The sequence below is a fragment of the Bombus fervidus genome, chromosome 15 (genome assembly GCF_041682495.2).
Source record: "Bombus fervidus isolate BK054 chromosome 15, iyBomFerv1, whole genome shotgun sequence".
NCBI classification, from domain to species: domain Eukaryota; kingdom Metazoa; phylum Arthropoda; class Insecta; order Hymenoptera; family Apidae; genus Bombus; species Bombus fervidus.
The window spans coordinates 5,004,420-5,016,481 of record NC_091531.1 but is presented as its reverse complement, the minus strand read 5'-3'; the positions used below and the strand labels follow the sequence as shown (position 1 = coordinate 5,016,481).

At 37.8% G+C, this 12,062-nt stretch overlaps 1 protein-coding gene across 1 annotated transcript in view; it reads left to right on the top strand.

The window, feature by feature from the left end:
- Ache-2 (acetylcholinesterase 2) overlaps positions 1–12,062 on the top strand; it is a 162,068-nt gene that overhangs the window by 137,452 nt on the left and 12,554 nt on the right. The window contains exon 5 of the mRNA XM_072018701.1: positions 8,958–9,115. Within this exon, the coding sequence (XP_071874802.1) occupies positions 8,958–9,115 (158 nt within the window). The remainder of the gene's footprint in view (positions 1–8,957; positions 9,116–12,062) is intronic.

Below are 12,062 nucleotides of genomic sequence, written 5' to 3'. Positions count from 1 at the left end.
GATTTATGGTGGGTCCTTAAGATTATCGAGAGTACCCAATAAGAATGTGTGGACATCTGGCTGCCATCTTACCCTTGGTGTGTGGCCTGGTCTCTGATGTGGATTGAGACGTTGGCGTCACACTACCGTCGTCCGACTCTAGTTGGTGTCGAGTGTCTCTACAAGTGTAACACTGAGGTTAACAGGTTATATTTCCAACAACTTTGTAGAGAAGGTAGTTACGCTGTTGCGTAAGGTATAAGAAAAGTAGGTGAATGATTGAAGGGTGGAAACCCGGTCTAGAGATGTTGACTGTCAGTGAAGTCCGGTGACGATGCTGTTGCAAAGGAAAATTCTTGTTCGATGGTGATCGGCCCACCACTGGTCGCTTGCGGTTGGAATCCTGGGAATCCTATTTTTATCTGATGGAGCAATAACCATAAGGAACCTCTTGAATCGAAGATGTTTTATGCCAATTGACGGACATAACGGTAAATCAAAAAGCCTCCTTTTATGACGGTTCCTTAGGATTATCGCGATCCGCTTATTTCTATATTCACTACGTCGCTGGACGTAACAGCATTATTATCCAGTTCGCGTGGAATCCTGTGAAACCTGGTCGCCTGACCTGCGCCTCTATCAGCTAGCTATCTAGGCCGTTGCAACGTTTCAACCGACGCAAAGCTATCGGCTGCATTAGGATGATACAAGGTTTCTCGCGACGTCTCTATAAATAAATTAAACGCAGCCATTCGGCGAGGGCGGCTCGCTTAATGGGATAAGAATCGAACGATATTTCATCCTGGTAGGATTATTCGCTCGTAAATCAAAGTCTGCGCGAGCCGGGCGGGGCAAGACAAATTTATCGAGATTTAAGATGGTCGTGGCGCGCGTCTATGCTAAAGGGAATAGGAATCGACGATTTTCATCGGCAGATAAATTCCCAGTTTCCTTATTTTCTTATTTCCATTCGGAGTTCCACGGACACGCCGTTTGATATTTCACTCTGCAGCCAGAGACCACAACACCTGGCTGAATAAATCCAACAACCTGAAACCGCCGAAACCGTCGTTCGAAATATTCTTCCGGATTGTTTATTCCTTCGGATTAATCGAGACATTTACTCGCGAACGCTCGTAGCAACGTTTTATGGACACGTTACGTACGTTATAGGAAACATTCGGAAATTTCACTCACGCTATAACGCGTTACGATTGTCACTCACGATGCTGATAAAATTTCGAACAAATTGGAGAATGTACGTAGAAGTTAGCAGATATTTATCGCGAACGTATAAACTTCGCAGGGATCGTCAAAATATTTGAACAGCTGATTGCTCGTTATATTGGCTTGGCAACTGAGTGATTGCAGATTTTGGCATTAGGTGGTATTGACAAAAGCCGCAATCACTTAGTTGCCAAGCCAATATTAGTAAGTCAGGATATTTAGGGAAACTGTGTTAATTATTTGCTTCAGACCGATACTCGTGTATACGTTTCTGTATAATTTCGTTATAATTTTTATATGCGTTAACAGATTGCTTTTTCGGCAAAATTTCTTCAGATCTCAACATATCCGAAGAAATTTTCTCAAAAGTTTGTCTACTATTCCCCTGCTAAGTTATTTAAGACCACGTTGAATATCACGGTTGCTTAAAATTGCATTTGGTATTCGCGTTTGGATTCGAAGCCTGAGGTGCAGCAAAAGTGGAGCAAAAGGCGGAAGAATGTCACGTGTCCTAAAACGTTGCACGAAGAAGATACTTCCACAGGAAGCGTCGAAAACGTCTGGTCTTTTCTCTAATACTCGACGACTGTATAATATAAACTATAAAATATAATATGATTGAAATATAAATAGGGTATAAAGTAACAAATAAATAATATGATATAATAATATAAAAAGCGGATATCGTAATTGTTATAAGACAAATTTAAAAATTTATGGTATAAGAGTTGATAAGTTTAATTAAAAAAATTTTAATTGCGGATGGCCATTGCGAATGATTAATATTTACTTGATTACAAGGCAATCATTATCGATGACGAGAATTTTATTTTCTTTGCTAATAACCATTATCGATGATGGAAATTTAATTTTGGTTACCAGTATTCTGTATAAATGAGCATAATTTTTCTTTGGTTATCGGTAACCATTATCGATGGTCCGAATTTTATTTTTGATTACTGATAATCATTATCGTCAGAGAAAATTTATTCTGCTCAGATTCGGCTGTTTTCAATTGTTATTAACATTGCTGATAATTAGTTCATTTTCATGGACAATTATAAAACTTAATTATAAAGCTTAATTTATTAGCGAAAAAAAAAGCGAAAATATATGAAACGAAGAATAGGATGAAAGATATTGCAGTGCAATATTAACAATACAATTTGTGTTAATAAAAGTATTGTTCTAAAATATCTCTTACGCTATTCTTCTTCGTCTCGTATATTTTCATACCATTTTTTTTTTTTTTTTTTTTTTTTTTACTTAACAAATAACTTTTGCAATTACATTCTTTTACATTGTCACTGAGTACTAATTATCAGTATTGTCAATAACGATTAACAATAGTCGAATATAATTAGAAGAAATTTTGTCGTCGATATCGACCGAAGGTAACTAAAAAAAATGTTTCATCATGAATAATGCTGATCGGTAAGCAAAATAAAATTCAGGCTATCGACAATGATTACTGGTAATGAGAAAATAAAAATTCTGATCGTTTATATTGCATACTGATAAATAAAATAAAATTATTTATCGATGACGATTAAGTTTCAATCATTTACAACGGTTATTCCCAATAAGAACGATAAAAAAATTACTACGATTTTCAATCGTTTAATTTTGTATGGAATCTATCGATAACTAGCTTCAATTGAAAGCTCTCTTCTCCAAGAAATATTTCCACTAAGCTGTTATTTTGGATCACTGAAACGAAGACTCGTCGCAAACTTGCTATTTCTAATGAAAGAGTCGTGCAATTTGTAGGTCTCGCAAAAATCTGTCGGAAGCGACGTTACGATGACCTTTGACACGAGAATAGAGCCGCGGATCTATATCTGAGGGCCGATTAATAATTCCAGAAGGTTGCTACGGAGGCCGGTGACGTAGCCCGGGCAAACGGAAAGTCAGCCAACGAATTAATTCCGGACGTTGGGCGTCGTTGTGTTTGACGACACATATTAAATATTAACAATCGCGAGGCCGCGACGCGTTCCGCGGCACGGCTTTTCAATCTGGGTTAACGGAAACTGAAGAATTATTTATCGACGCCTGGACACAAAGAGGCCGATATGTCACGCGTCGAGCGGACATGATCCATCAAGCCCGCGGCATTTCTCTTTTTTCCTTTCCCCTTTTATTTTTGTTGTCTGTGTTGCTGCCGATTATCAGCTTATCGAAGAGCTTCGGTTGCTTTCCAGGCAGCAGGAGCACGTTGATTAATTTTTTTCCGCTACTCGTACGGATAACTTCACTGGCTCGTCGAAATGAAACTTGGCGGACGTCGTGCGAAAAGGAACTCGCGGTGACTCGCGAAAGATTCTCCGCGACATCCTTGGAAACTGTGCTTCATGTATATTACAGTGCCATACAGCGAATTACTATAAAGTCGAACACATTGTCTACGGCACTTCGTTATTTCCAAGAAACCGCTGATCATGTCTGGACACGTTGAGTGAAATTGCTTTTGTAAAGGGTAAATCGAAAACCGTTACACGAGAGAATCATTGGTTTTAGTCAGTTAGTTCTTGCGAACTCTTTAAAAAGTGTGCACCTAAATTGTGTCGCTATATACAGTCCTTTTCGTAATAATTATTTATATTTTATTTGTTCGTTTTATTTCGTCTTGGCGGAGAAATATTCTAAACATCTTAAAATTTACGAATATGATCTTGTTTCCACTAAAATGTAATTTAAACAGCAAGTTGTAACTACTTTTTACGCATGACGAGTATACTCGTCATTACACTAAATATCGCCATTTCTTCGTGACGAGTATACTCGTCATGACACTAAATGTCGCCATTTCTTCGTGACGAGTATACTCGTCATGACACTAAATGTCGCCATTTCTTCGTGACGAGTATACTCGTCATGACACTAAATGTCGCCATTTCTTCGTGACGAGTATACTCGTCATGACACTAAATGTCACCATTTCTTCGTGACGAGTATACTCGTCATGACACTAAATGTCGCCATTTCTTCGTGACGAGTATACTCGTCATGACACTAAATGTCGCCATTTCTTCGTGACGAGTATACTCGTTATGACAGAAAATTCTACTATCTATTCTCTTCATGACGAGTATACTCGTTCGAAACAGCTAATTGGTTCGTAACTACCTAAAGAGAAGGCACACAAGAACAACGCTCAACGAAACAATGCTCCCATTCATACAGCCGCTATCAAAATATGGCTTCCAGATTTCAGAATAGAACTATTACCATAGTCAGTATTGAGTGTCCTGATCTGAACTTAATCGAGAACCTGTGGGAATTTCTAGAGAGAAAAGTTTACGACCAGGAGAAGCCACCTATGGAGATGTAGTTGAACTTACAAAAGGAATTAAATCCGCGTGGCTGGATATTCGAAACGAAACTTCAAATAAACTGATGGATACTGTAACTAACGGATTAATGCAACGGATTAAACAAAAGTAAAGAAAGAGTCGCAAAATTTCAATTGAAAAGATAAGAAAATTAACATTACGTTTACATTTTGAACAACGATTTATGTCCAGTGCTACTGGACAACGATTTTCTTTCTCTGGTAAGTCCAATATGTGAATATGTAATGTCTGTATGTAAATGTGATTTAAATCATATCGTGTTTAGCCTTGTTTTAATCGGGAAAATCTCACAAACACGTTAGCGAAAGTTTAATTTAAAAAAGTCGAAAATAAAAAAGTTTCACGATTGTCTCGTGTGCGAGCTAGCGTTGTTTCATGGACGATTAAGTTCAGATCGAGTTGCACAACTGCTTAACCGTCGAGGGTCGCGTGTCATTCGATCTCACTATGTCTCATTCTTTTCCAGACTGCTGAACTCGATCAACTCCTGGAACACCTATCTTCATCAATCTTGTTCGCCATGTGAAACCAAACTTAGGGATGTTTGTTTCAACTAGCAATTGCTAATGTCTGTGTGACGATGCTTGTGTCAGACACAGCGGTGTTGTTTATGTAAATAACCGCGGACCAAAATGTGGAACGACGCTTCGAAAGTAATCTCGAGAAGAATCATTCCAATTATAATTTTTTCCACTTAATTGCAAACGGTTAATTTCAATTTAATACTTGAAATGGGAACGATACTGCCACTAGCGTTCTATGTCTTAAAATTGTTAAAAAGCAGACATCGTCAAAGTGTCATCGTATTTTTCTTCTATGCTCTTTGTCTTTGCTTGGAACAAGCGTTTTCGATACCTGGTCAGATGCTGGTTCTCTCGGCTGGTTGAGTCAAGGAAATTCAAATTAGTTAAAATGCGTACTATGTTTAAGTGTAAACTATATTTGGAACTATCAATGGAAACGTGAGAAAATACAACGAGCGGGTTTAAAGTAATCGCGTTTGCAGCACGTTTTGTAGGTTAGGAAATGTGGAACTCGATAGTTTTACTTCGACGTTCGTCCGCATCGACGATCAAAGCACAAGGAATGTTCGAAAATACCAGTCACCGCAAGCTTAACCAGTTAGCTGTTGTTGACGAGTATATTCGTCATGGAGAAATGGCAATATTTTATGTTACGACTGTCGGTGATAAATGTAAAAAATGAAACAGTCATTTCATTACAACTTAATTCTATATTATGGCGGCCACACGCACTCTGTGTTCGACGAGTATACTCGTCATCGCTTACTTGTTGCCACACGTTTTAGGCACACGCTTTCGAAAGTTTTCAATGAGTTTGCAACAGCTGACTGCTTAAGAAACCAACAACGATAAGGCGAAAGTTGTGTTTATCAGCAGCGCTTAAAAGATGTGCTTTTCAAATATGGCAATTTAACGAGAAGGCAGGAGACTGTGCAACGCCGACGAATCTTCATGATTACGTGACTCTTATCTAACTCTGCGTATTTTCACTTTTTATCATATTACGCGGATCTGTTGGTTTGTAATTGATCCGGTTGAACAAGAAGAAAGTCGACCTGTCGACGGCTAATTGATTAACGAGACAAAACTAGCCGTGTAAATATTTGATTGATACGCAGCAGATAGCGATAGAAAAGACAGGCTATTTCAATAATTAATAAAGTAACCTCTGATAGGCCAGTCAACGTCCAATTTATTAACCGACGCTGGTTGTTATTAATTTTAAACGAGACCCGGTCCATATTCACGACTCGTGTCTCCAGCTATCTGTAACTTGAATTAATTACCTGCGACGTAATATCCTCGCGACATCGCCAATTAATCCGCCTGTGATATAAAAAACAATATAACAAACCATCGTTTTTTACGTTCCTTTTTTTTTTACCGCTGCTACTGAGTCGTTAGGAAGAGACTGCAGATTTTTACACATTTTTATATCCCTATGAACGTAACTACAGAAATGAAAGCTTGTTTCATCTACTGCTGGATATGCTACTTTGGATATATGTCTGTACACATACATTGCAACGAGTAATCATAAACTCAATCCCATTTTTAGATTTTTCGTAATATTAGAGGAAAAATTAACAGGGTCGTTTATATAATTTCATAGTATAATATGAAACAAAACTGTAAAGATACAAGATACGTACAAGAGTTTTCTTCCTTTGAAGTCTGGAAAAAATTGAATTTTCTCTTGAAATTGTGTTTTTCGTTCTGAAACGACGTGAACTCAACGTTAATTTACTTACCTTTTTTACTCGATATTTAGTGGATACTTCTTTATGTTTGATTACTTCCATTAATCCCTTAGTTACATTATCCATCAATTTCTTTGAAATTTCGTTTTGAATATCCGCGCGGATTTTATTCCTTTGTTAAGTAAGTTCAACTACATCTTCCATAGGTGGCTTCTCCTGGTCGTAAACTTTTGTCACTAGAATTCCCCATAGATTCTCGATCGGGTTCAGATCGAGACTGAATGCCTGGTAATAATTCTATTCCAAAATTTTGATCGTAGTTGTTGTATGAATGGGAGCATTGTCTTGTTGAAAAATTGTTTTTCTGTCTTTTCTTTCAGTAGTTATTAAAAACAATAATTCTGTCTGATATAAGGTCTCCTGATATCCTGTAGCACTTGATATAACCTCACAAAAACAACTTCTTTTTACATATCTAGATATAATCAGTGGTTTCATGGAAATGTAAAAAAAGTAACGCGGAAAATGTGTTCGAGTTTATAATTATTCACAGTACTGTAATAAAAAACAGTAGAAGCATGGTGTTTGTACATCGAATAGAAATAAATAAAACAGTCAGCCGAGAATAATTCATAACCTACGCAGTGAAAAGAATTCATTTTTGGAATTTTCGTCTGTCTGTTTGCACTCGTATCACGTAAAAGCTACTGAACGAATTTTGACGAGCTTTTCTCTGTTGTATAGCTTAGTGTCTGGGAAAGAAAATAGGGTATATTTCATCTCGATCCGTTTTATAGAAGCCGAGAAATAGTCCGGGATCTGAGTTGTATGTGCTTCCATGTTTGCTAGATGTCAAACAACGATGCTTATCGTCTATTCTTTACATCGTATTTGTTCCGAAACCGAACCTTCTTATAATTTAATATTTTTTACTAGGGAAGAGAATGATCTAACTGTTAATATAGAAAATGTGTAGATATTTCGTTGGTAAACATTCATCTGTTTCAAAATTATTCCGTGTATTAGTAGTCCACGCGACTACAATCGCGGGTAGAACATATATTTTTTCACCATTAAATTTCCCATGAATGCATAAAAATCCGCGATATAGTTCCGAAATAATAAATGAAGTAGTTGGTTCACGTTGATCTGTCGTTTCGTGCTCGATCTTACTTCCTAGGGATTTTTAGTCCCGTCTGGTTGCCACAGTCGGGTAGTTAAGCTGCAGATGAAATTTTAAACCGACTAGAATATCAGCTGGGTCATCGTTAATCTTTCCACCAAGAAATTTGAAACGTTCTTATATCCTTTTGGACTCGAGAAACGATTATAAGACTGAAATAGGAGACCTTTGATATCTAATATTAACCTTTTGCACTCGAGTATCATCGACGTTACTTTTCTTAGCGACTCGATAATTTCAAAAAGTTTCAGTCAAATTAGTAAGAAGTAGTTGACGATTAGTTCGATTATGTTTGGTACGATTAAGGAACATTAAGGAACATTAAAGAACGTTAAGGGACGCTACAGAAAGATCTTCTTTTTCAGTCACACTCTGTTTAAAAAGTTGGTAAATTTTCATCTAAACTAAAATATTCATTTTAAAAAATGAAAATCGTAGTACAAGCGGGTAAGAGGCGATTCTAGGTGAAAAATCGAGAATGTGGAACACAATTTTTTCTTTCTTTTCTTCAAAAATGTATCATCAGACCAGTTCGTAATTAAACTCGTTCACACTTTATTTTCTTGAGAATAATTTTTTTGAAAAATTTTCTTAAAAGGAAAAATATTATTTAACATTATTTTCACCATGTATAATAACCTCTCACTGATGATTTACTAAATCCTAGTCGATATCTAGCCAAGTTAAAGTACAGTTGACATTTTTGTTTTTGATCATTTTCAAACTCGGTCTTCCTATAGACGTAGCGTGTCATATGAAAAAATGTCATTTTATTTTCTCGACTTATTTTTTCACGAATAGCTTCGTGCCCAACTGTACGACGATTTCTCACTCATCCTGTATAATATATTCGGTGTTCTATTTCTTTCTAAAGCTAATTTCGAGTGCGGATGATTCGTTCCATAGTGCAAAAGTTTGATCAGTGGATTCACGCTGAACGTGACTCGTGACAGAGTAGGTTTCCACTAACTGATCGATTGCTTTTCAGGAAACCGACTGACGAGGAAGCCGACTGGCCGCCATATTCGAGGGACCGACCGCAGTACTATATCTTAAACGCGCAGGAGAACGGCCTTGGGAAAGGACCACACACCACGTATTGTGCTTTTTGGAACGACTTTCTACCAAAGCTGAAGGGAGTGCCAGGTTCGTGTCAAAATTAATCTACCTACCTAACCTCATTAGAACGTCCTCTTCTTTTTTCCGACTCTCTCGTTAATTACCCGCTTGCAAGTTTCCTCTCTCAAGAATTCTCCTCGTTACAACGAAGAACGAAATAGGATTTAAATTTGCTACTTGTATAAACGGGCCTTAATGCATTTTGTACTGGATATTTTTCTATCTGTTTATCCGTTTTCACATAGATATTATATCCATCTGTTAGATCTTTTTATCAAGAGACTTTGCTCTTTCGAGGCTCTGAGGTAACTGCAGTCCCTTACACTCCGTTTAGCAAAAACGCATCGATGCATTCCTCACTCCGTGATCGGATCCTTCAGACAAAGTCTCCGCTTGTTTGGCAATGCCAAGACGTCGGGTCACTTGCAACCCGTAAACTACCTCATGCATTCTGTAAACAGTCGTGTAATCGACACCTCATGGCTAGGCGACTTCGAATCGCCGGCTATCCACTTTCCAAACATACGCTCGAGCACAGTGCCGAGATCCTTAGGCCCCTTTCACACTTGCTACTAGTCGCACGACTCATCCCATACAGATCAGTCGCGTGCAACTGAACGCTGCTGAAAGTGTGGAAAAGGACTGCTCACTGACGACGTTCTGATGTGTAATATCATTAATTTATAACGCTGTATAATATTCTACAGTAATAATATATAATAACGATACTATAATACTATAAAATATTATGATGTACGATATGTAACTTTGATGCAAATAATTAATACCCCAACGATGAGGAATTTTCTATATGTTCTTTCTATATGTTGTTATCATTTCATAGAAATCGAAAATTTAATTATTCTACTTGTGTTGCTCAGCCTGGCTAAAAATCTGTTTGTTCGACGTAATGTAATAGCTTCTCGGTTTTTAATAAATAGATTGCTAACTTTGTATAAGGTATACCACTCAGGTTGATTAAAAGACGTTAACCTTCCTCTGTCCGCCATTGTACATCTACCGATCTACGATACACCTATCGATGATCTACTTTTCGTCAAATTTCTACCTGCAGCAAAATCTGCAGAAACTCGTATACGGAGATCTCACGAATGTTTTGATCGTTCGTACCAACCAATAACGAATATTTTTCCTGTAAATTCATAATTAGTTAATAATTAATCTAATAAACACCAACCTAATATGATTCGTATTTTGCAACTAGGGCCACATTAACGTGCTTTGTTTTAGTCGTTCCTCTCGATCTTTCTCATTCATTTTTTCAATTCATTCTTTTGCTGTTCGTTCTTTATCTGCTCGACGAAACACTTTGGGGTTGCCAAAGCTACGATGCCCGACCTGTCCAACGCGTTGGCGATTATTTCGTCCAGAAATTATCAAGATTGCGTCAGCGGGGTAGGAAAAATAACTCGAGGCCAGGATCGATATCAACGAGATTTTCGATGTTTCCACGTTTCGAGCAATTATCCGATTGCTGTTGTTGCGTGACGCTCGAACAACGCGTGTTCTCGTTTCGCATTCCGTCGCATAATTCCGAGCGTTTGTTTGCTCGAGATTGTTCCGGATTAAAGCTGGTATTCGGTCGAATCGAATTCGCTGTCGCCACTCCCCTTTCTGGCTGGCGTCCTCCAACGAAATTGCTTCTACCCCATGCCCTCGTTATTTTAAACGAACGATCCGAAGACTCGATAGTCCGGATCAGTAGCCGCTGGGGCCAGCAAGACACCATCGAATTAACCCTCTTGTCTCGCGATTTAATCTACGGCCAGGCGATCCTTTCTTCTCATCTTTTGTTCTACGAGGTTCAAAGAATTCATAATTAATAATTAAATGAATCACAGTGCTATACACAGGGGCGGACGAGTAACATGCGTGCAGGACATGATTCCTAACGTAGAGAAATAAGAGAAATTTATTTTCCTATTAATTTGTTTAATTTCTATTAATTTAATTGTTCTCTATTAATCTGCAAGGAAGCTTATCAAGTATACCTGAACATGGCAGTTTAGTTGTACGTCTTTTTCGGCTTTGTAAATTGTGCAACAAGTAGTGTCATCCTGTACATTTCTTCGACAATTTTAAGAGATTGCTCATCGACATTCTAAACTACCAACGTTATTCCAAAGAATTGTTCCTGTATACGTACATGTACATACATTTATAGACATATTTGTAAATAAATAATGCACATGTCTGTGCGGATTCATATCTTCATCAATGCAATTGGAAAAGTGAAACCTAGAAAGAAATTTGTTTCACCTACTAAATAAATATCAGGTGATTCTGATTGTTATTTTATTAATAGCAACGTGTGCTCTGTTTTGTATACCCGATGGGTACATTTCTTTCCCGCCAACTTTTGCACCAATTATTACAATTTTTCCAAACTTTTCAAACGTAAAAATACATAGGCAATCGCGCGGCTCTACGCGTAAGTCCACATCTTGCGAATTTGGAGTTTAGCGTATCGCGTAGTGTATCAATGCTCAAACGTGCTATCACGTCGGTTTCATAATTAACACTTTACCGACCGCTAGCGGTTCAACAGCATACGCACGTCCGATCGGCAGTTCAGGCGCAGATTCTCCCTGGCGCTGGCTCTACTTTGGTTTAGACTCTCCAATACCATTCTTTTCGTCCATCGCGAACGGTAAAACTGTGGGAGCTTGCAAAGCAACGCAACTGAGTGTTAAAGTACCGTAGTACTAAATAACAAATTACTGCTCAAATAATGAAAATGATTATCGGGAACAAAAACTGATTAATCGGCTATCAGTGGGTAAAGCGTTAAGTTACAGTAATTTGGTAAGTAACTTTATTGTCCGGCGTTATTATTCCAAGCGTGAAACGCTATTTTATGAACAACTATAATACATAACAGTAGCACGCTTTATGGGATACTCACACGCACCTGTATAACTCTCGGCCAACCATATAGTACATACAGAATTCG